General features: G+C 44.5%; 1 protein-coding gene across 2 annotated transcripts in view; it reads left to right on the plus strand.

Moving 5' to 3' along the window:
• Positions 1-22291, plus strand: part of CACNA2D1 (calcium voltage-gated channel auxiliary subunit alpha2delta 1) — a 1701483-nt gene that overhangs the window by 1643755 nt on the left and 35437 nt on the right. For both annotated transcript variants that reach the window (XM_086919803.1, XM_086919796.1), the window contains one exon: positions 4361-4443. In XM_086919803.1, coding sequence (XP_086775929.1) covers positions 4361-4443 — 83 coding nt within the window. The remainder of the gene's footprint in view (positions 1-4360; positions 4444-22291) is intronic.

Here is a 22291-nt window from a genome sequence, read left to right on the forward strand (position 1 = left end):
AACTACTGGAGGGATTTTCACCAAACATAGCAAAGGCACATCTGCATACCAGGCCCTACCATTTTGCCAAGTTTGGTGTAATTCCATTCAGCCGTTCGGGCTGTAGCCGTATCTAAAGGTCACTATGGAAATTAACATGGGGAAAACACGTTTTGGGACCCCCCTTTTTTCTCAGCCCTAGCTTGACGAATCCCCCCGAAAGTCTCAGGGAAGGAGCGGAGCGAAGCAATTTTAAGAAAAATTACACGCAGATTCCTCAATCGGCGCCAAAGTTTTTCCCAATAGAATGTTGGGGATTTCCTATGGTAACTAGTTCCTAACTATATATATCTACTGGTGACCGCCAGTTCCTCGATCCGCCCTACTCACCTGCAAAGCTTGCACCGATTCTATGTTCACTCACTCCTCTACGCGACCATCTCAACAATGCAAACACACTGCATGCTGGGACTAGAAGTTCGCTATACTCAACACGAACTCTGATTGGTCAGCCGATTGCCAGGGGGAGGAGATGCAGGTGTGAGCAGAAACTTTAACAGGAGGAGTTAATGAGGGACGGTATCCTTACAGCATGGGGCGCCGAAGAAGGCTCACTCGCCGAAATGCATCCGCCACCGCTGGAACCCTTGAAATAAAGCTGCTGTTTTCACTGAACTCCCCTCGTGGCCTTCGTTTCTTCTCTTCAGAAAAGAACCACCTTCATATATTCTGTGCTGGCCAAGGCACAGTCCGAAGACCCTGCAGCATCCAAAAGACCCGGAATGAACTTGGCATCTCGCTGCTCGCAGCTACCTTGTATCCAGGGAACTGGAAATTCCGAAGTCTGCCAGAGACGTCAGGAACTCGAGAGAGGACCGAGATATTCTATCTCAATTGGGCACCCAGTCTCACATATGACTGCCCCCACCCTTCATGCTACCTGATGCGACTGGTCGCTGCAGTTAGAGGGGACTCAGAGGGAACGTTGCTATTTCTTCTGTTCCTCGATCCGCCCTACTCACCTGCAAAGCTTGCACCGATTCTATGTTCACTCACTCCTCTACGCGACCATCTCAACAATGCAAACACACTGCATGCTGGGACTAGAAGTTCGCTATACTCAACACGAACTCTGATTGGTCAGCCAATTGCCAGGGGGAGGAGATGCAGGTGCGAGCAGAAACTTTAACAGGAGGAGTTAATGAGGGACGGTATCCTTACAGCATGGGGCGCCGAAGAAGGCTCACTTGCCGAAATGCATCCGCCACCGCTGGGACCCTTGAAATAAAGCTGCTGTTTTCACTGAACTCCCCTCGTGGCCTTCGTTTCTTCTCCTCGGAAAAGAACCACCTTTATATATATATATATTGAAGCTCACTAGTCCGTCTGCTCTCCTCCACTCTCGGCCGGGTGCTAGAACAGCGGGTGACGGCACCACGCAGGTCACAGTCAGCCCTAAGCTCCGTTTGTACAAAGTACACAGCACTCACGGGGACAGTTCCAATAGATTTATTGGACAAAAGACACTCTTGAATGACGCGTTTCGGCCTCCGCCTTTCTCAATTAGAGGCCGGCGCCACCATCAGGCAGAGTTTAAATACATCCAATCAACAAAATAAAGAAAGGACATTTTGTGCAACACCCCATTTCTAAGTGGTGTAAGTTCAGTTTACAATCACTGTCGTAATAGTGCCCTGGATGGGCAAACACAATATAAAACGCACAAATTATGTAATAATTTTCAAAACAATTTGGTCCTGAATGGGCATATCCACAGAAATGTAAAAGCACATAATTATGAACATCCTACAGTTTTAAGAAAGAATCAATGCAGAAGAAAATCATTAATGGACTGCTAGCTCCTCCCCAGCGTTCAGGCCACCTGGTTTCTTCGGTCGGTTCTCAATGATATGGCAAGATTCTAGCCTGAGTAGCTGTAGCAACCTGTTCCCTCCCCTTATATCTGCAGGCACCTGATCCATGCAGTAAAAGCTAAGGAGTTCTCGGTTTCTTTGGTGAAACACTTCAAAGTGTCTCACCACTGGGTACGAGGGATCCTTATTCTGTATGGCCCTCAGGTGTTCTAAGATCCTGTTCTTGGTTGGGTGAGTTGTACTCCCAATGTAACACAATCCACACGGACATACAAGACAGTACACCGTGTGGCTTGTGTTACAATTCATTAAACTAGCGATCTTTTTGGGCTCCTTCATCCCAGGTGCTTGGTAATGGGTCACCTTTTTACTATTCTTGGATGCCTTACATTTGAGGCATGGGTAGAACCCTGCCAGTTTCCCAAATGGTGGAGGTTTCTCCTCTTTCCTACAGTGGCTTTGCACAACATTCGAACCCAGTGATCTTGCTCTCCTAAAAGTTATTAATGGAGATTTGGGTAAATCCTTGCAAATGACCGGATCGGATTTAAGTATGTGCCAATTCCTCACACACTTCTTCCTAATGTCATAGGCATTACTGGAATAATTCATGATCATTCTCATGCAATTCTGGTTGGTCTTCTGCTTCTTAAGTGCCACTGTAATATTCTTTGAAAATAGGTCAGATCTCAATTTCTTATCTGCTTTCAGTTTTGCCTCCTGTAATACCTCCTTACTGTATCCTCTCACTTGGAACCTCATAATACTGTCACTGGCCGCCTTCTCGTAATGACTTTGTTGTGTACAATTTCTTCTAATTCTCAGTAGTTCACCATAGGGTATACTAGATTTAGTCTTCCCTGGATGGCAACGGTTCGCATGGAGCACAGAGTTACCCGCTGTGGGTTTCCTGTGCAGTTCGGTACAGAGATTCCCTTCAGCTATGAACACTTTAAGGTCCAAAAAGTTAACGGTCTCTGTTCTGATTTCTCCAGTAAATCTGAGGTTCAAATTATTCCTGTTTAGTACCTCGACATACTCTCTAGCACACACTATTGTACCTCAGAAGATGATAAATAGGTCATCTATGTATCTGTTCCAGGATATCACTCTCTCTTTCCACACAGCATTCTCAGTCGCCCAGGCCACCTGCTCCTCCCACCAGCCAACGAAGAGATTTGCATAGCTGGGGTCGAAGCAGGTGTCCATTGCGGTGCCACAGATCTGTTTATAAAATTGGTCCTGGAACAAAAATATATTGTTACTTAAGCAAAATGATATAAACTCTAGAAGCATATATATATATATTTTGCTCAAATTCAATTTTCTCTACAACTACTGGAGGGATTTTCACCAAATATAGAAAAGGCACTACTGCATACCTTTCCCTACCATTTTGCCAAGTTTGATGTAATTCCGTTCAGCCATTCGGGCTGTAGCCGTGTCTAAAGGTCCCATAGAAAATGCTGTTTGAAAATGTTTTAATTCCATTTTCTCAAGAACTACTGGAGGGACTTTCACCAAACATAGCAAAGGCACATCTGCATACCAGGCCCTACCATTTTGACAAATTTGGTGTAATTCCATTCAGCCGTTCGGGCTGTAGCCGTGTCTGAAGGTCCCTATTGAAATGAACATGGGGAAAACAAGTTTTGGGACCCCCCTTTTTTCCCAGCCCCCGCTTGACGAATCCCCCCGAAACTTTCAGGGAAGAAGCGGAGCTGAGCAAAGCAATTTTAAAGAAAATTACACGCAGATTCCTCAATCTGCGCCAAAGTTATTCCCAATAGAATGTTGGGGATTTCCTATGGTAACTAGGTCCTAACTATATATACCTACTGGCGACCGCCAGTAGGTAATATATACATATATATATATGAGTGAGCAAGGCGGAAGCTTCCACCGAAATGCGTCTTTTTCAGCAGCTTTGAAAAATAAACTTCATTCTTAAGTAACTCACGGAGTCGGTGCCGTCCTTCATCGTGAGGAAGAGCGCTTGGTAAAAAAAAAAATATATATATATATATATATATATATATATATATATATATATATATATATATATATATATATATATATATATATATATATATATATATATATATCAACAGCGCAGGTCTGTCCCAAAACTTTGATACTCCACAGGATCACAAATTTTCAAAATTCATTTATTTTCAGCCTTACCGCCCGTGATGCATTTCAGCTGGCTCCCCAGCCTCTTTCCTTTATGTTATGGCCACCATGTTTATGCAGCAGAAGTTTTTTTTTTCAATTTGTGGGATGTGGTTACAATAAAAATAGTAAATACAAATATCACACCGCTTGGTTTAGTCAATACTTCCTCAATTTACAAGTAACAGCAACAAACAATTTTAAATGATTCGTTTTAATACATATTAATGTATTTCCTCCCATCACATATTGTATACCTGGATACCAGCAAACACTTCCTGAAGGATACAAGTATGACTGAATACCATGGCATCTTCCTTAATCATATTGTGTAGCTCAAGGACCAGATCCGTGCATGCTGGCACAGAATCCCAGGTATAGAAAGGGTCCAGATGTCTGCTTTGATGAAGATAGCCGGGTAAGCATGTTTTTAAGGCATCCTGTTTTCCAGAGACAATTCACAAATATATCAGCATTGATACTATATTATGTTAATCTCTGAATTGTATTTGAAGCTCCTTTAATTGTGTTTCATGATTAACTTTAACTTAATAGCTGCTTTGTTACCTACCTTTTCTATGAACATTGTACTTTCACACAATAATCCTTGAACATACATTTAAACATGTCATGTCCAACAATATACTTATTTTCTTTTACGATGGAAACAGAGATTAATAGCTTGCTTTCTTTTTAAAACACTTTACTGAATGCGTGATTAACGTGGCAACAAATTTAATTTGGACCTGTTGCTAAAACTACATTTAAACCTGATGTGTTTATCAACATGCAATATTAAAGTCGATTAATTTCCTTATCAATGAAATACATTTTGTTGAACTCGACATCACTAAGTAGTTATGATGGTTTAATGTTATCCATTCTTTTCTAAAGTGTAGCAACATATTCCGCTGTATTTTGGAAGATAATCGTTGGCGTTCAAATATATTTTATTTTGGACTTTTAATATATGGCTTTACAAATAAATATGTTATTCTGCGATTATGTGTAATAGAAACACTAGCAATTTTTATGATAATCTGAAACGATACTTTGCCATTATTAATTTAAGTAAGCCGTAAATGTATAAATTGGTTCTAAACTTGTAAAAGTATATGCAGTATGAAGCTCATAAATTCCCAAAGCCCTCCCGGTTCAACATAGAAACTTTTAATCCTCATTTTAGGGTGGGTTTATTAGCACTTTCCAGAAGAAAACCTTTTTACGGTGGATAGTAGTCCTGTAAGTAATAGCAAGAATAGTACTTTGCTCTATTTCACAGCAAAGAGGTGTCCCATAGGTGCTCTATGGGTTTTCCAATACTACCACCTCTGTTTTTTGATGCAAAGTCCTATCTACTAACGATGGTAGACAAGGCTTTGAGCCAAAAAGTAATGGCTCTATGACGAAGGTACTAACAATGAGAAATATTTTTATTTTTTATTGTTCCTAACTTTTCACAAGTTGCATCTATTGTGCACTGTATAGCACACATGCAGCGTTGGAAAGTATGTCTAAGCTTGTTATCTGGTACTGGATGCATACTCTTTCAGTACAAAAACACTGCTAGACATCTTGCACACATCATTTCACTGTGGTTCAAAAGTGTTTGCATGGCGGTAGGCAGCCTCAAGGAGCACCAGCACTGGGTAAGAAAGAAGCAGCACCATACCTTAATAGATGTAGTGCTGCCTTGATCTCTCCTCCTATCTCAGTGCACTCTAAATTAATAAAACTACTCCTTCATGTACATTAAGCATGTTCACATGCAGCAGTGTTAGTAGTCACAACATTCACAACATTATATTACATGTCAAATCAGAAATTAGTTGAATAGTACATTAATGTAATTAAATGTCCTGGAAAAAAATATATATACCTTTTTTTATGAAAACATTCTAAAATATAGATCGTTTAGAGTCAAATATTGTCTGTTTAAAAAGCAACTAAATGCCTTTGTTTGGTTTCTTGGTTTTATCGTCACTGAAATTATAAAAAAAAAATGTCACGGTTGAATGTCTATTTATTAAAGATATTTCTGAGTTGCATAAATTGAATATAGAGTTTACAGTATCCCTGGAAAATTCCCCAATTTGTGATTTTCCATTTGGGGAACAATAGCCTCGTCTTTAGGGTGAGCTAATTCTCGAACGTTTTCTCAAGTGAATACATTCTTCAGTTACCCTATACCCTATGTAAATACCCTATTTAAAAACCCCTAAATACCCTATTTAAAATCAGATGTATGGTTTGAAATTCTGGAAGAACTGTCTGCTATTTTTCTCTTAGGACTCGAAAGTTGGTCTGCAAGCTGACAATGAGCTTTGAAGCAGGCCAAACATCTATAAAAGACAATGGACATAATATAGGAGGGACTATTGATTACATGGTAGACTGCAGTAGTTATTTTTCCAAAAGTTTCTCTCTTGGATATGCTGTAGCATGAATAGATACAGACATACATATTTAATTACTCAAAGTTTGCACTGTGGTGGTCCAAAAGAGAAATGTGGAACTGGAATACAAATATTTCAATCCTGTTTCCGATTTATCTTGAAAATATTGGAGAAAAGCTGAAAATGTTAATGGACTGCACTAATACAATGCAATAGCACAGATCATAGTTAACAGAAGTGTCTGTAAATGTATCTGAAGTTAGGACATGAAAGTGCTGTACAGTTATACACATCTGAGATTACATATACATATATATACTGTTATTTATATAGCACTAGTCTAGCTGGTACGCAACGGAGAACTCTAGCTTCAATTATGGGAACTTTAGGGGGATAGGAGATGAACTACAGGATCATAGCCATCAAGTGAGGATTACATAAATAAATTTCAATTTTTTACATTTTATGTGTAGTCACGGGACGATTAGATGATTCGCCCAGACTCAGACAATGGTGAGCCAAGCGTCGAGGGCAGGATTCAAACCTTGTTCCCCACTAAGCCACTTCTTCTACACATACCTCTAGGGGTGTATTAAGCACATATCAAGCTCAGTAGTCAAAGAGGACGAACCTCTTAGCAATGCAATTTTCCCACTCTTAAGCAACTTGGCCAACAGAAAAGCAGGTGCGGTAACTCACTAATAAAAGTAGCCCCGGGAATGGTGAACCTAGAATCACTGTCTAGTATAAATTCTAATAGGGAAATTTAGCAAAAAGAATCCAGGGGCATATTATCAAGAAACGGCCGCTAAAACGGCGATAATGGGCTTGATAATATGCCTTTGTGAATACACATCGAAACCCATGTTCTGGTGTGAACACAGGCTTCTATGGGAATTCTCAACGGTGTATTATTCAGCCAATTATTGCTGTTTTAGCGGACGTTTTCTGCCGCTAAAGCGGCGATAATGTTAACGCTGTGCTTTATAATATGCCCCCAGTTATTTGAAATGTACTTTTATCTATCCATTGTTTTCCAATCATTGTTTCTGACTCATTCTCTTAAGAAAGCCTTTAGCACCAGAGCACTGAAGACATTTATATTTCCACTTTACAGAAAAGATAGAAACATTTGTCTGACAAGTGTTCTTTTGATGTTAGAAAGGGATTATGCTTTTTGAAATATGGATTTAGAATCTGAATGCTAACCCAAAAAATTGGCCCATTCTATACCTGTGTAGATATGAGACTGATACTGGTCCTAGAATTTAGATGACTTTTTTTCTTCTCTTTTGAATGCAGGCATTACTGTGTGATTGTACAATTTTTTCTCACTAGCTTGATGTGCTGATAAGTGTTGCTAGTTGTGTTTTTGTAGCAGTGGAATATTTTTTGTTGTTTATTTGCAATACCCACTGTGAATTTCTGCTCTGCGTGGATGCATCCACATTAACTCTGCTAACTGCCAGCCAATTGCATGAAATCTCATCTTGTGTGTCTTTTTCTGTGTTTTCTTTCCTTTTCCTCTACTTGCTACTTTGCCTGTTATTAATAGGATCAGCCTATATGCACAACGAGTCGTGCCTCTGCCATGATGTCTTCTCCTATCTTCATTTTACTGCAAGTATTCATGTGGTGTTCAGGGTTAGTTCCTTTCTCTAACTCTTTTTTTATTTTTGCTGTAGAGTTAGACACTCCTTTCCCCGATCAGGCACGATGAAATCTATTGCTTGTGACATGTGTGATCTGGGCACATTAGTATTTTGAATGTGTACTGTACTTACAACTATTATTTGATTATCGAATCAAGCCATTCAAGGAGACTGGCTTTATATGTGCCATACTTGAAATGGCACGATTCTACCAACAGTAGATTGTTTTAAAGAGCATCAATTTTATGATGCATGCACCAAATAATTTGGATGTCTTAACCTCACTATTAGTCATAGAAAACCAGTTTCTTTTCCATTCTAGCGAGTGCCTTGATTTAACAACCTTTGCCATAATGATGTATAGTTGCCAAAACTATATTTACATAATGTCCACCAACTGTAATAGTACTCCTGGCTTTATATTTTTGACTCAATTGTGTAATATAAATCAGGAAGTAGGAAATACCTAAATATATAGACTGGATTTCAAACAATATTCTGCAGATGGCTATCTCAGTGAGACTGCAATGTCCATCATGTATATCATGGCACGCGTTTGAAAAGAAATGACACCATAGCTGTAATTTCTACTTTATCAATGTTGTCTTATTTAGTTGATACATTTTTAAAAGCACCTGTTTGCAGTCACTGAGAAGGCATATGTGTTAATGAATTATGGAAGGACTGAGGAAGTGATTGGGATGGTGTCAAAGGACGGGGATGGTAATAGACAACTGAAGGAAGCAGGGACAGACATTCTAAAATAGTGTGAGAGCAAGAATTGGCACAGGGACAGTCGCCAGGAGATGGGTGTGGTCATTAAAAGAGAAAGTGTAAGCAGAAGCACTCAGCCATGCATATGACTCAGAAGGACAGGGCTCACAACAGGACACCGATCAGTTGAGTACCAGTAACTATCTCTGTGCAAAGGGGACAGGGCACAACGAGTACACATTCAGATTAGGAACAACGTCTGATATGGTAATATATATATATGTATTTATTTGTCTCAACTGTATACAATAAACACATTTTAGGTACTTTAATTCTGACAAGGACGTTTCAATTATGAATGAAAAGTCAAACAATTAAGTGCCATCGATAATATTTATAATTTACATATGCCAGAGTTAAAATATCACATCAGCAATTTATAGTTTGGACATATATGTTTCTCTGTAGATTCCTTCTAATGGGTTTCATTAATAATATGTCAGCGTGTTCTATTTAGTGCCATGATGCATATGTTAACACATTTATACTAGTGGTTCACTGGGAAATTGAGCCTTTGGAATTTAGGGGTATATATACTAACATTTCATGCACTGCAGTGCAGCAAGTGACGTTCCTGTGCTGTGTTGCATGAAACGGAGAGAGCAGAACTGCTTTCTAGTTTCATGGATGGCCTAGTTGTGCTATATCTTAACACTAGCACCCTTGTGGCTGCTTAGCACCACCACAGGCACCGTTGCATCATATCGCATAGGTGCCTGCATGTTATCAGGCTAATTTTTGTGTACGAAGAGATACCTTACTGCACAAAAACTATTCTTTAAGGCTAATTCCTCTTTGTATGTGTGCTGCAGAAGGAAACGCACAAGGAGAAATAAAGATATTTCTTCATGTTATGCCATCCTTAGGTAAGTGTACCATTTAAGCACAAACCCATGATTACAAGTATTTATAAATATGAATTTGCATCAAAATACATGTGTGAATGCATGGGAACCCCCATGCACTACTCATGTCATTCCAACATGATGGAAGGTAATTCACAGCTGCACTATCTGCTGTCTTGCCCTAATTAATTTTATACAAAGCCACACAAATCATGATGTCCATGGTTTGTAAATCCCAAAATAGAGTTTACGTTGAGACTGCGACAAAAAATTGATGCAACATGAAACAAAATCTCCGTAAATCTGGGCGTGAGTATGTGTGTGTTGTGGAATTAAACTATGATATGGAATTCTTTGGGATATTATTGATATTTCCATAGATACATTAATCCTTGAAGGAGCAAAGAAAATGAAACGTGGATGTTTTGCTTTACATAAATATTTGGTACCTAGATTCGAGGGATAATGAAGTACTATTGAAGTAGTGAAGCTAAATTAGGAATTACATGTCAGCTCTATGTTAATCTTGGGACCCTTCTTTATGTCGTACTTTACTTTAATTTAGTATTTTGGAGGACGTTGGTATATCACATTTAGGATAGTTGTAACACTGGCGTGTTTGTTAATGTCCCAAATGATTGCTGCCCTCTGTATTCGTGTATACTATTTATCTGATGCTGAATGTTTATTACAGACACCTTTTACTCAATGTTCTTGTAATCCTTGTGATTGCTTCTCTTTTGATGTACGCCAGTTTCATGATTTTACCCCATGTTTTCCATTATTTTCAAACATGAATTTCAGACATCAATAAATTCAAAGTAGGTTCGATTTTGTACAGCCTACAGTGTAATATTTTCAGTTGTTTCAAGTACAGGGACCTGCTTTAATCTTAAACAGTGAGGCATTTTTGAAAAAAGCAATGTTTCTACACCCTTAGACTTACAGCATTGCATACCTGAACATTTCTGACTTTTGTCAGTCATGTTTCCATTGTTCAAATACACATTTGTAAAATTGCTTTTATGTCTGTTAATTTCCACGAGTGTAATTAAGTGTAAGTAACTGTGTGGTAAAAAGAAACAATTGATTTTCCAATCATCAGGGACTTATAAAGCGTTACTACTCACCTGTAGGAGTCTCAAGGTGTTGTGGGTGGGGAGTTGGGTCTGCGGTTCAGTTGAAGTGCCAGGTCTTGATGTCCTTTCTGAATTGCGGCAGCAATGGTGTTTGCTTGAGATGCAGTGGCAGAGGCAGGGAGCTCCAGGTCTTCACAGTAAAGTAGGAGAAGGTTATTCCTCCAGCCATGGTCTTGCAGATTCATGGGATGATGGCCAGGGGGGGTGAGCAAAGATGTCTGGTGGGGGTGTGGAAAGAGAGGCATTGTAAAGGGCTTTGTAGGCATGCATGAGGAGCTTGAAGGTAATTCTCTTGTTAACAGGTAGTCAGTGAAGGTCTCTCAAGTGGCATGGGATGTTCAGGATGAGTCTGCAGTTTTTTGGAGTTTCTGAGTGGTACATGGATGTGTGTGGGGTTGTATTCAGAGTGCTGCAGGCCACCAAGAGATATCCCAGCCGACGGGGTAGGAGCCCAGGATGAGGACTTCGGTCTTGTATGAGTTAAGCTTGAGATAGCGGTCCTTTATCCAGGTGGAGACTGCCTTCATCTCGTCATGGAAGTTGCTCTTGGTGGTTGTGGGTTCATCTGTGAGGGAGAGAATCAGCTGGGTGTTGTTGGGGTAGAAAACTATGTTTAGTCTGTGGCTTCTGACAATGGCTGCAAGTGAGGCAATTTATAGTGTGAAGAGGGTGGGTGTCAGGGAGGATCTCTGAGCCATTTCGCAGCTTATCTCTGTGGTTTCTGATTTGAACGGTGGAAGTCTGACTCTATGTGTTCGGCCAGTAGGGAAGGAGCGGAACCATTTGAGGACTTAGTTACAGATGTGGGTATCGTGGAGTCTTGCGCAGAGGGTGTGGTTGGAGACAGTGTTGAAGTAGGCCAAGTGGTCCAGGAGGATGATGGCTGCAGTCTAGCCTCATTCGACAAAGGTGCGGCTGTCATCTGTAGCATGAAGGAGAGCAGTCTCAGTGCTGTGACTATTGTGAAATTAGTTTTCCCTATAGGAAAACATTTTTCCTGTTGAAAAACTGGTGCTAAGAAGGGTTCAGGGACATGCTTGAAAATACTCATAGGCTCCTAAGTTTATGAATACTCCCATATTTCAAGGCAACCCCCACCTTCGATATGCCTACTACACACCTCAGGTGTAATTTATGCACATATATTATAACACCATTATTACGTACGAGTGAGTGTACCGTGACCTCAACTTAAAAAAGCAGAACGTCTGATTGACCTATGGGGCTTTTTTCCCTTGTGCCACCTCACTCGTATGGGAGGCAGCGCTCAAATTAGATGGTTGCAACATGAACAAAAATGTTGCAGCAGCCCAGGCCCTAAAATATATTTTTTTAAAGATAAGGGGGCAAGGTAGGGATATTCTGTCCCCGTAGCTCTTGTGAAGGGTCCCTTATGGACCCTCAAGGCGAGAATTAAAAAATAAATTCCAGTGGATCATGGGACAAAAAAACCTAAAATGGCAGCAGGCATTTTTAAATTAATTGGACTCCTCAGGTTGGCTAGTTTTGAGGGGTCAAAATATGCACTTATATGGGAAAGGGATGCATGGAGACATTCTCCCGAGCCAAATACAGGCCTAAGGCTCAACATATAAATTACTGCATGAGCAAAGAGAAAGTGGCAGCTCTCGCCAGCACTGGGAAGGCAATGAGGAACATGGGGGCCTTGGGGCTTACCCCATGATCTTTAATGACCCTTCCTTTGCTAGTGACCCAGGTTTGCTCTGAGGCGGCCTCCTACAAAAAAACTGTCTTCTTCCCACAAGTGAAGCTGGCTGGCTGGGGCTGAGATTTTTCCTTATCCTTAGCGAGGACTTGAGGTCCTTTCTGAATTGGTGCTGTGTTGGGCTTCATTGGATGCGGAGGGAGAGTTTGTTCCAGGTCTTGGCTTCCAGGTGGGTGAAAGATCTGCCACCTTCTCTAGCCTGTGGATGTGGGGGACCGTGGCTATGGTGAGTTCTGCAGAGCGAAGGTATCTCTTGGGGGCGTGGAAGGAGATTCGTTCATTGAGTTAGTTGGAGCCGGTCTTGTCAAATGCTTTGTAGGCATGTGTCAGAAGTTTGAAGGTCACTCTTCTTTTGATGGGGAGCCAGTGGAGGTCGCAGAGGTGTGGGGTGATGCGGTCATGCCTTGGGACGTAGAGGATAAGTCTGGCTGCAGAATTCTTGATGGTCTGGAGTTTGCAGATGAGTTTATCTGATAGAGGGCATTTCTGTAGTCCAGTCTGCTGGTAATGAGTGGATAGGTGATAGTATTCCTGGCGTCTGGAGGGATAGATTTGAATATTTTACAAAGAATTTGTTGGATGTTAAATGAAGTGGAGGACACAGCCTTGATCTAGCGATTCATGGTGAGTGAAGAATAGAGTATTATGCTGAGATTTCGTGTGTGGTCCATTGGGGTGGGAGGGTTTCCAAGGCGAGGGGCCACCAGGTGTTGTCCCATGTGGACGGGGTGGAGCCGAGGATGAGGACTTCTATTTCTCCAGAAGTGAGCTTCATGCGGCTGTTGCTCATAAAGGTTGCAATGTCTTTCATCCCTTCTTGGAAACTGCACCTGGTTATGCTGGGTTCCTTGTGAGGGAGAGGATGAGCTAGGTGTCGTTGGCTCTAAGCCTGGGTGGTGAACTCTGCCTCGCTCACGGAAGAGTTTCCCTCACTCTGCGTTACGCAGAGCTTGAGGAGTTCAGGAAAACTCCGCTCCGCTAGAGTTTTTTTCCTCGCTCATGATCATCAACATCAAGTTGGTGACCGTGCGCATGAAAAAAGAACATCCCAGCCAGATTTCTCAATGCAGGGTGGTCAGGTTTGTCATTGCAAGTGGTCGCGTTTGCTCGCGACGACTTGCAATGAGAAACTGCCTAATCGCGTTGAGAAAGCTGCAGCTCAAGAAGAAATCTACTCAAACAGCAAAAAAGGGACAGAGGGTACCGCTTGCGCTCTGCAAGGTACCGTTCGCGTTGATTGCACAGTGCGGACAAGCATCTGCACTGTGCAATCACCGCAAACATCATATTTCTCTGGAATTCCGCCCCTTGCGGAGCACTGTGTAGCGCGACAGAGTTTTTTTGGCACTTCGAGGAGTTCAGCGTAGCGCAACTCTGCAAACTCCACGCAGAGTTAGTCGGCTCATGTTAAGTCCGTGTTTTCTGACGATGGTTGCGAAGGGGCCTATGTAGAAGTTGAAGAGCGTTGGGATGAGGGAGGATCCCTCGGCTACTTTGCATATGAACTCTGTTGGTTCAGAAAGGAAGGGTGGGAGTCTTATTCTTTGTTTCAGCCTTAGAGGAAAGATTAAATCCAGTCTACGGCTGTGGGAGATGGTGTTGAAGGCTGCTGAAAGGTCCAAGAGGATGAGCGCTGCTGTGTGGCCTTGATCGAGGAGGGCGCAATGTCATTGGTGGCGGCTATGAGGGCAGTCTTGGTGCTGTGGTTGCTGTGGTAACTGGATTGAGAGGTGTCTTGGGTGTTGTTGGTTTCTTTGAAGTGTGGTAGCTGGGTGTTGTAGGCTTTCTCAATGACTGTGGCAGAGAAAGGTAGTAGTGAGATGGGTCTGAAATTCTTGAGCTGCGTCGGGTCTGCGGAGGGCTTTATAAGGAGGGATTGGACTTCAGCAAGTTTCGAGCAGTCTGGGAATATGGCTTCTCGAGAGAGTAGTTGATAGTTCAGTGAAGCTGAGGTGCAATGATGGTGGTGGCCCTGTGGAAGATGTGCGGTGGGCAGGGCTTGGTAGGTGCTCCGGAGTGTATGCTTTTCATGGTCTTAGAGGTGTCTTCTGTTGTGAGAGGGTCCAGGTGAGGAGGGTCTGTTGAATGGCGTCCCTGTGGGGGTTGAGGTGGTGCTGTGGTCTTTATCATCGGAGTTGTGCGTCTTGATCTTGAGGTGGAAGAAGTAGCTTAGTCTGTTGCAGAGGTCTTAGAAAGAAGAGACGTTGGTTGTTTTGCTGTTGGGTCTGCCAAATTCTTGTTTGATGGTGAAGTGTTCCTTGGAGTTGTGTGAGATGAAGAGGATTCTGTCTTGAATGAAGTTTCTCTTAGTTGATTTGATAAGTTGGTGGTGTGCCATAGTGGTGGTGTGCCAAAGTGGCCATCTTGTAAGTGGAGGGCGCCTCCGAAGTTTTGCTATTTCTTCAAGTTTTCTCCAGTTGTCAGCAAGAGTGCTTGGATTCTCGGAGGTCTGTGATGAACCAGGTGGCCTTCTTGTTGTGTCGTCTTGTCATGGTCTGGTGGCTGGCGAGTTTGTTGACGCAGTTGGCGATCCATTGGTGGAGGTTGCTCGCTGCTGTGTTGGTGTATGTCGAATTGGGTGGAAGAGTGCAGCTGAGGGCAGAGGTGAGGAGTTCTTCGTGACTTTGTTCCAGTTTCTGCATTGGAGGTGGGGCATACGCTTGTTGTGAGGAGGGTTTCAAGAAGGAGAAATGGATGCTGTGGTCGTCTGTCCAGAGCAGGTCCGTGGTGTGGCTCAAACGATTGTTGTTTCCTCTGGCGAATATGGGGTTGTAGTGTGTGTCCTGCTGAATGTCTGGGGGTGGAGACAAGTTGCTCTGTCCTATGTTGGTGCTGCTCTCCCAGGAGGGTGGTGGTGTTGGGATCTTTGATGCTGTCTAGGTGGAAGTTCAGTGGTGACGTTGTTGAAAGGGGTGCGGGTCCGGTAGGTCGGTAGGCGAGTGTTCTGTGGGACATTGTTCTAGGGTTAGGCTGGACCTGGAAGTAGATGTGTTCCATGAGGGTCAAGGTGTCGTCTGAGTAGGTGGTTGTTAGTTGGAGGGAAATTTTGTAGACTATGGCGGGGTCTTCACCCGGGCTTTTAGAGTTGTCCCTCCTCAGCATCTTGTATCCATCTGGATGGCAGTTGCAATGTCGGGAGCAAAGCTGTTGGTCCAGGTCTCTGTGAGGAAGGCGACATCAGGTGAGTGAGAGTTGAGGATGTCCCAGATTTCTACAGCATGTCTGTGCATGGAGCATACATTGAGGAGGATGCAGCTTAGGGGCTTGTGTACAGTGATGTCTGGTGGGTTGGGGTGGCTGTCTGGGTCTGGAGGTGGGTGAAGGTGCAGCAGCAGTGTGGGTGGGAGAACGGTCCTAGGGTGTTGGTCTGCGTTGAGAGCTGGCAGCTGTTGTGTACAGGGATGAGTGCGTGGATGATGCTAGGGTTGTAGTGGCGGGGGGTCGGGGGACCAGGGTCCCTGGTGCCGGTTGCGGTCCGGTCACAGACAGGTGCAGACAGGCTTGCCGTTAGTGCACCTGTAGTGCGCCCGTGGCACGGCCACCATTAAGTAGGGGCAGGGGGAGGGTTATCAGCTGGTAGGCAGTAACAGGAACACTCTGGGGGGAAGGGCCATGGGGGCAGCAGTGGCAGTAAAAAGGCAACGTTAAACAGAAAGGCAAAACAGAAAGAAAGAGAGAACAGGGCAAAAAGAGGCAGAAAAAAGGAAAGACAGAAAGAGACAAAAACAGAAAGAGGAAGATACACAGAGAGCGGACTAGCAGAAGAGCAGGCACTTCCACTAGACCACCAGGGATGAGGTGCAGACAGGAGCCTGCGGATGGAAGAGGGCCTCGAACACCTTCCTGAATCACAAGAAGGCACTAAGCTGTGCAAGGGGATAGCAGTTCTGCTGACCAGGAGGTCAGAGGTCTTGCTCTTCTTAGTGCGTAGCAGCCGCCATTAAGAAGAGGTGTTGTGGAGGGTGAGCAGCTGGGAGGCAGGAGGTGGGAATGCAAACATGCTGGGGGAAGGGGCTACGAGGGCAGCACCGGCAGAGAAAAGGCAACGCAAAACAGGAAGGCAAAATAGAAAGAAAGACAGAGAAAGGCAAAAACAGGCTAGAAACAGGAAAGACAGAGAGAGGCAAAAACAGAAAGAGGGTGACACACATAGAGCAGGCTAGTAGAAGAGCAGGCTCTTCCACTAGACCACCGGGGATGAGGTGCAGGCAGGAGCCTGTGGGTGGAGGAGGGCCTTGAAATACCTACCTCTAATACAAAAAGGCACTAGGGGATCTGCCTGGGCCAAGGTGGGAGCTGGGGCTCTTCCCAGACCCCAAATAAATTGGAACTGGGTTGTAGTAACCATGGCACCTACCTAATATATAATAGGCAAGCTCAATGTGTGCTTGGTGGGCCTATGGGGGACCTGAGGCATCCCACATGTCCTCCAACTAAAATTATAGATAGGGGTACCAGGATACCCACAAAAAAATGAGAAAAATGTATTATGTTCATGTATTAATCACTGCTCTTTAAAGAACCCCTCCATAATGCTCTGCAAGGGTTATTACATTGTTTGTTAGCTTGGTGATTTCCCTACGAGGGGTAGGGGCACCACTAAGCATTTTTTTAAAATATTTTGGGGTGCTACAGGAAGTACAGCAGCTCCCGATAATAATAAAAACACACTAAGAATCCTGGGTTCATCAAAGTAATTATTCAAGGAGAATATACCCTATTATTTTTAAATCACTCCTAGCTAGAGGTCTATGCTATTCAGCTGGAGTGCAAGATCTTTCTTTTTTCATATTTTTTAGGATTGCATTTTGTGGGCTGAAGAATGTTGTAAGACAGATTTAAAGACGTTATTTTGTTCAAATGTCTCAGAGTCTTTTAACATTCATCAGCCCACAGAACTGAATCAAAAAAAATCATAAAAGAAAGACTAACAGACATGTTGATTTTGATTTTTTAATGAAACGTTTATTAAACATTTTTATAATAATCACTGTTATTAACCATTGCATTGCTTGAATTACTAAAATATATATATGTGAATAAAAAGAACAGGTGATTTTTCAGGGGGGGGGAAGCATGCTACACCTCTTCATGCAACCCCCACTGGAGACACAGAGGCCCTGTCTCCCCAGGAGTCCAGGTCTGCACTGACTTGTGGAAACCAAAACAAAATATATGTTTTTAAAATTTGGCTCGCAGGGTCAGAGTAGCCTTAACCTGACCCCTTATAACTATTTTTTTTAATTTTCAAGACATGAGGTCTGAGCCTTTGGTATTGAAATGGGAGTCGCAACATTTCTCTTCATGTTGCAGACAGCCAATCAGAGTGTAAGCATATGGTTGAGTTTGGTGGAGCCTTTCACTCCTGTGGGAGTGAGATGAATGATAAGAAAAAGCCAATTGGCCATTCAGATCGCTCCATTATTTAAAGTTGTGTGATCGCAGGGCTCTAGCACGCTTCCTATGAACCCAGCCATCCAGGTATACAACTTTTTAACCTTTTGTTTCTCGAAAACTCCTGAACACATTTACACCAAATCACAAATAGCATGCTTTCTGGAGCAAGATCTTTCATTTTGTCAAATTTGGTGAAAATCATTTTCGTAGTATCGCTGTTCAAGTTTACTGTGGAAAATTGCATGTGGGAATTTTATTTTGGGATCCCTCCTTTTTTCTCAGCTGCTCACTGCAAAACTTTCTAGGAAGGAGCTGGAGAATCTTTCTTCTAGAAAGTTTCATGATGATTATGTAAATTGTAGCAGCCATTGTAGGACTCAGAGACAAGGTCCCCACTGAAATGCATTGTAGTGATGCCATGATTTTAGGATCACATAAAGAAGCACATCTAAAGTGTACTAACAGGTTTGGCACAATATAAATCATTTGTTGGGTATTGTTACGCTCATTTCATTTCATTTCTGGGGAATTCTCTGGTGAGTTTACCCTGTGAAAAATGCTGACAGTAATGCAGGGTTTGATGAACCATGTTTGTGAGAGCATGTTTTCTGTAAATTCACAGTATCTTCATCAGCTATGAATGAATACAATTGTATTCCCTAGTGTTCTACTGCAGCTTCCCACAATGTTCCATGAACAACTAGAGGCTAGCATTCTTTATTTATCACAAGCTAGCAGATTTCTTTCAGCAAACATCTGTAAGGTTCTTGACACACCTAACACTGAAGTTGGGGGTCCCCTGCATCTTAACAGGTAGTTGCAGCTGAGTCAGTCAATATCCACAGAGAATAAGGAGAAACACTGGCTGATGTTTATGAGTTTACCTCCTGCTCATGGATCCCAATCTAGATCCCAATGACCTCAAGAACTATCATCCTATCCCTTAGCTTTGGGTCCCAGTGAAGATCCTGGAGAAATATCGTAATCATCACCTGATAGGGTATGTGGAGGAACAGGTACTGCTGGATGCATCACAGTATGGTTTCTGAAATGATCATGGAACCAAAACAGCTTTGGTATCTGGTACAGATAGCATGGAATGATTAGTTGATGCAGGGCAGGCTGCAGCTTTGATCCTTTTGGAATATTTTCCACAGCCTTTGCCACCATTTCCCGAACCCTGCTGAATGAGGCTTGTAGGAATTGGGAATTAAAGATAGTGCTCTGAAACTGTTGAACTCTTTTATTATAGACAGACCAGTTTCAATCAGACCTTTTGCCATGTGGGGTGCCACAGGGTTTATCTTTGAGCCCACATTATTTAATATCTATGTGTCCCCCCTGCCAAGCTCATTTGGGTGGAAAGCTGCATCATTCGCTGCTGACATGCAGATAATTGTGTATATTTCTAAAGACACCTAGGATATTGAAGCCAAAATCAATCACCGTATGAAGGTAGTGGCCATATGGATGGGCAAGAAATATTTGAGGTTCAATGTAGATAAGACTTAGGTGCATTCTGGATAGCAAGTATTTACTGGACTGGCAGGTCAATCGTATGGTGTCAACCTGATTTTACATCATTAGAATGTTGAAGAAAATCTTCCAGTTTGTGGCCCTCCCGACACGTAAACAGGAGACACTTGCGCTGGTCTCTTGAAGGATAATTCACTGCAATGCACCTTTCCAAGGTGACAACCCGAGGAAGTTTGCTACTTGTAAAAACTCAATGGCATGACTTACCTTGTTCCTTCCTAAGTGGCAGTCGGTGTCTAAATGACCACTCAATGTGCACTGGCTTCTGGTAAGGGAGCGCATTATGTTCAAAGCACTCTGCATTGTACATAAAGGTCTCTATACAGTTAGTCCAGTTGGAATTAAAGTCACGTTCCAATCCTACAAGAAATATCCGCTCAGTAGATCATAGCAGAGAGCAGGTGCAGGGGGTATGGGGCAGAGAGCTGACCATGCAAGGAAGGTGGAAGGGACAATGGCAGCACACCTGACCATGGAGACCAGAGCGTAGGGGACAGGGTCATGCACACAGACAGCAAAAGGCAGGAAGAGGGAGGAAATGTTAATATTAATGTTATTGATATTTGTAGAGTGCAACTGTTACCCTAAGTTGTCCTGGCGCTATGTGTAGTCCTATAAAGGCATAGAGATAGAGTGACTATAATCGAAATTAAGCAGAGAAAAGCCATGTTTTTAAAGCTTTCCTGAAGGCAAGTAAATTAGTTGTGCATCTGAGCTGCAGCAGGAGATCAGTCCAGGCCTTAGCTGCGCAGACCAGCTTTTTACTCTGCTGACCTAGTTCTAGGACACCCCCGCGCCGCACGGCCACTAGCTGCTGCGTGTGCCTCCCCGCCTGACTGCCTCGCTGCCCCGGCTGCCGCCGCGTGACCACGCCCCCTGCCTTCGAGCGGCGTGGTCCGTGCTCGCCTGACCTGCCCCTGTTGTCATTGCTGTATTAGAATTGTATTTTGTCTTTCTGTATTGCCTGTTTTCCTGTTAATTGTATTTTTCTTTCTGTATTGCCTGTTTTTTAGCTGCCCTTCGTCCTCCCTCCCCGCTCCCCGCTTCCCGCCACCGCCGCTAACCCCGCCCCTTTTTTCCTTCTGTACCCTCCCCGCTCCCGCCTCCCAGCTGCTCCGCCCCCGCGCACTTCGCCATATATGGCGACCGTGCGAACGCGCAGGGTTCACTCGCAGCGGGCGCGCCGATTGTGTGCCAAAGGCGCGCCAAAGGTAAGCCCGTCTACGCCCGTCCGCGCCTGGACCGTGCCCAGTGCCAGGACCCCTGGCCCTCGAGGACACCCGCCTGACGTACACCGCCGCCACCCTCATCGCACTCAACACCGGCCGAATCCCAGGATGCTACAGAGCCACCCCACGACGCTCCCACGGACCCTTCAGCTGCCTCACCTGCAAGTTCACCTGCATCCGGACCTGCCCGGCTCCAGCACCTGCCAAGCCGAACACCAGCAGCAACCACCTCAAGTGCATCCTGCTCAACACCCACTCCGTCCACAGACACGCCATCGAACTCTGGAACCTCCTCGACACCACAGCCCCTGACGTTGCCTTCCTCACGGAGACCTGGATGAACGCCTCTTCAGCTCCCGACATCGCCATCGCCATCCCAGAGGGCTACAAGATCACCCGGAGGGACCGCACCACCAACCAGATGGGAGGAGGCATCGCCATCATCCACAGGAACACCATCCGCATCACGACCAGCACCGACGACACCCTAACCACCGCCGAACACCTGCACTTCTAGATCCACACCGACCCGAAGACCACCCTCAGAGGCACCCTGATCTACCGACCCCCGGGACCACGCACACAATTCAGCGAGGACATCGCCGACTTCGTCAGCCCGCATGCACTCCCCTCCGCTGACTACATCCTCCTGGGGGACCTCAACTTCCACCTGGAGAACAACATCGACCGCAACACCATCACCCTGCTCGACAACCTTGCCAACCTTGGACTCAAGCAACTGGTGAGCACCCCCACCCACCTCGCCGGACACACACTTGACGCCGTCTTCTCATCCAGCAAAGACATCGCCTTCAGCCACGCCACAGAACTCCACTGGACGGACCACAGCTGTGTCCACTTCACCTTCGATAGAACGACGATCCACCACCACCAGCAACAGGTTGCCCGTAGAAGCTGGAACAAGATCACAGCCGACCAGCTCGCCGCCTCCCTGAGCCAGCACCCTCCTGCCAGCTCAGCGAACCCCAGCCAGGCCGCCGACAACCTTGCGAAGTGGATCAGCAACTGCGCGGACGAACTCGCCCCTCTGAGGACCCCGCCCAGCAGACCCGGCAGCAAGAAAGCCCCATGGTTCACCGACGAACTCAAGAGCTCCAAGAAGAACTGCCGAGCCCTCGAGAAAGTCTGGAGAAGGGAACCAACACCGGACAACATGACCACCCTCAAGCTCGCCACCCGGAAGCACCACCAACTGATCCGCACCGCCAAGAAAACTGCATTCAAGGACCGGCTGGACAACAACGCACACAACTGCAAGGAACTCTTCAACATCGTGAAAGAGCTCTCCAACCCCAACGCAGGAAACAACGACATCACCCCATCGCAAGACCTCTGCAACTCCCTCGCCTCCTACTTCCACAACAAGATCGCGGACATACACAACAGCTTCAGCATTCAACCGACGCACACCACGACCGCAGCAATGCCGCCCACCACCACCCTCCGCGCCTGGACTCCGGTCAGCACCGAAGACACCGTCCGCATGATGAACTCCGTCCACTCCGGATCTCCGACCGACCCCTGCCCTCACCACGTCTTCAACAAGGCGGA

The sequence above is a fragment of the Lissotriton vulgaris genome, chromosome 1_1 (assembly GCF_964263255.1).
Source record: "Lissotriton vulgaris chromosome 1_1, aLisVul1.2, whole genome shotgun sequence".
NCBI lineage: Eukaryota > Metazoa > Chordata > Amphibia > Caudata > Salamandridae > Lissotriton > Lissotriton vulgaris.